Genomic DNA, 535 nt, shown 5'->3' on the forward strand with positions numbered 1-535 from the left:
GATGAAGGCAGAGCTACATCTACAGCAGCTTCTCACCTTGGAATGCGAGGGCAGCTCCCGCATCTCCCGCACGCACGTCTCCAGCCGGGCGCGGGAGGAGAGCCTCCAGATCCTTCCTCCGCCTCCTCGCACTGCTCCCAGCGAGGGAGGGGAGGCCGCCGAGAGCCCCTCTCGCTTCTGGCCTTCGTTTTATGTTGTCTGCAAGGAGGAGGAGAGCGCCGGAGAACTTGGTGCTGGGGAGCTGACCTCTGGCCTGGCGGGCCTCGGGGCAGGGAGGGCCGAAGAGGAGTGGCTGGGGCTGCGGGAATCCATGCGGGGGCCATGGACCGAGCGGCGCTCCTGGGACTGTCCCGCCTGTGCGCGCTGTGGGCAGCCCTGCTCGCGCTGTTCCCCTGCGGGGCCCAAGGAAACTGGATGTGAGTATCGGGGCGCAGCGGGGACGCACGGGGTAGGTGGCACATGGGGTGCCCAGCCTCCGGGAACTTGCAGCCAAGGCGAGGGGAGTAGGGGCGGTGACCCTCGGGCGGGTGGCCTA

The 535-nt window shown here is 68.6% G+C and overlaps 1 protein-coding gene and 1 long non-coding RNA gene across 2 annotated transcripts in view; one reads left to right on the top strand and one right to left on the bottom strand.

Moving 5' to 3' along the window:
- The window catches only part of LOC106724628, a 2064-nt gene that overhangs the window by 1187 nt on the left and 342 nt on the right, over positions 1-535 (bottom strand). The window contains exon 2 of the long non-coding RNA XR_001360474.1: positions 37-392. This is a non-coding gene — a long non-coding RNA (uncharacterized LOC106724628). The remainder of the gene's footprint in view (positions 1-36; positions 393-535) is intronic.
- The window catches only part of WNT16 (wingless-type MMTV integration site family, member 16), an 11506-nt gene continuing 10983 nt past the window's right edge, over positions 13-535 (top strand). Inside the window, 1 exon segment of the mRNA XM_005885487.2 lies at positions 13-416. Coding sequence (XP_005885549.2) covers positions 43-416 — 374 coding nt within the window. The 5' untranslated portion in view covers positions 13-42.

The sequence above is a fragment of the Myotis brandtii genome, unplaced genomic scaffold (assembly GCF_000412655.1).
Source record: "Myotis brandtii unplaced genomic scaffold, ASM41265v1 scaffold907, whole genome shotgun sequence".
In the NCBI taxonomy this organism is placed as follows: Eukaryota; Metazoa; Chordata; class Mammalia; order Chiroptera; family Vespertilionidae; genus Myotis; species Myotis brandtii.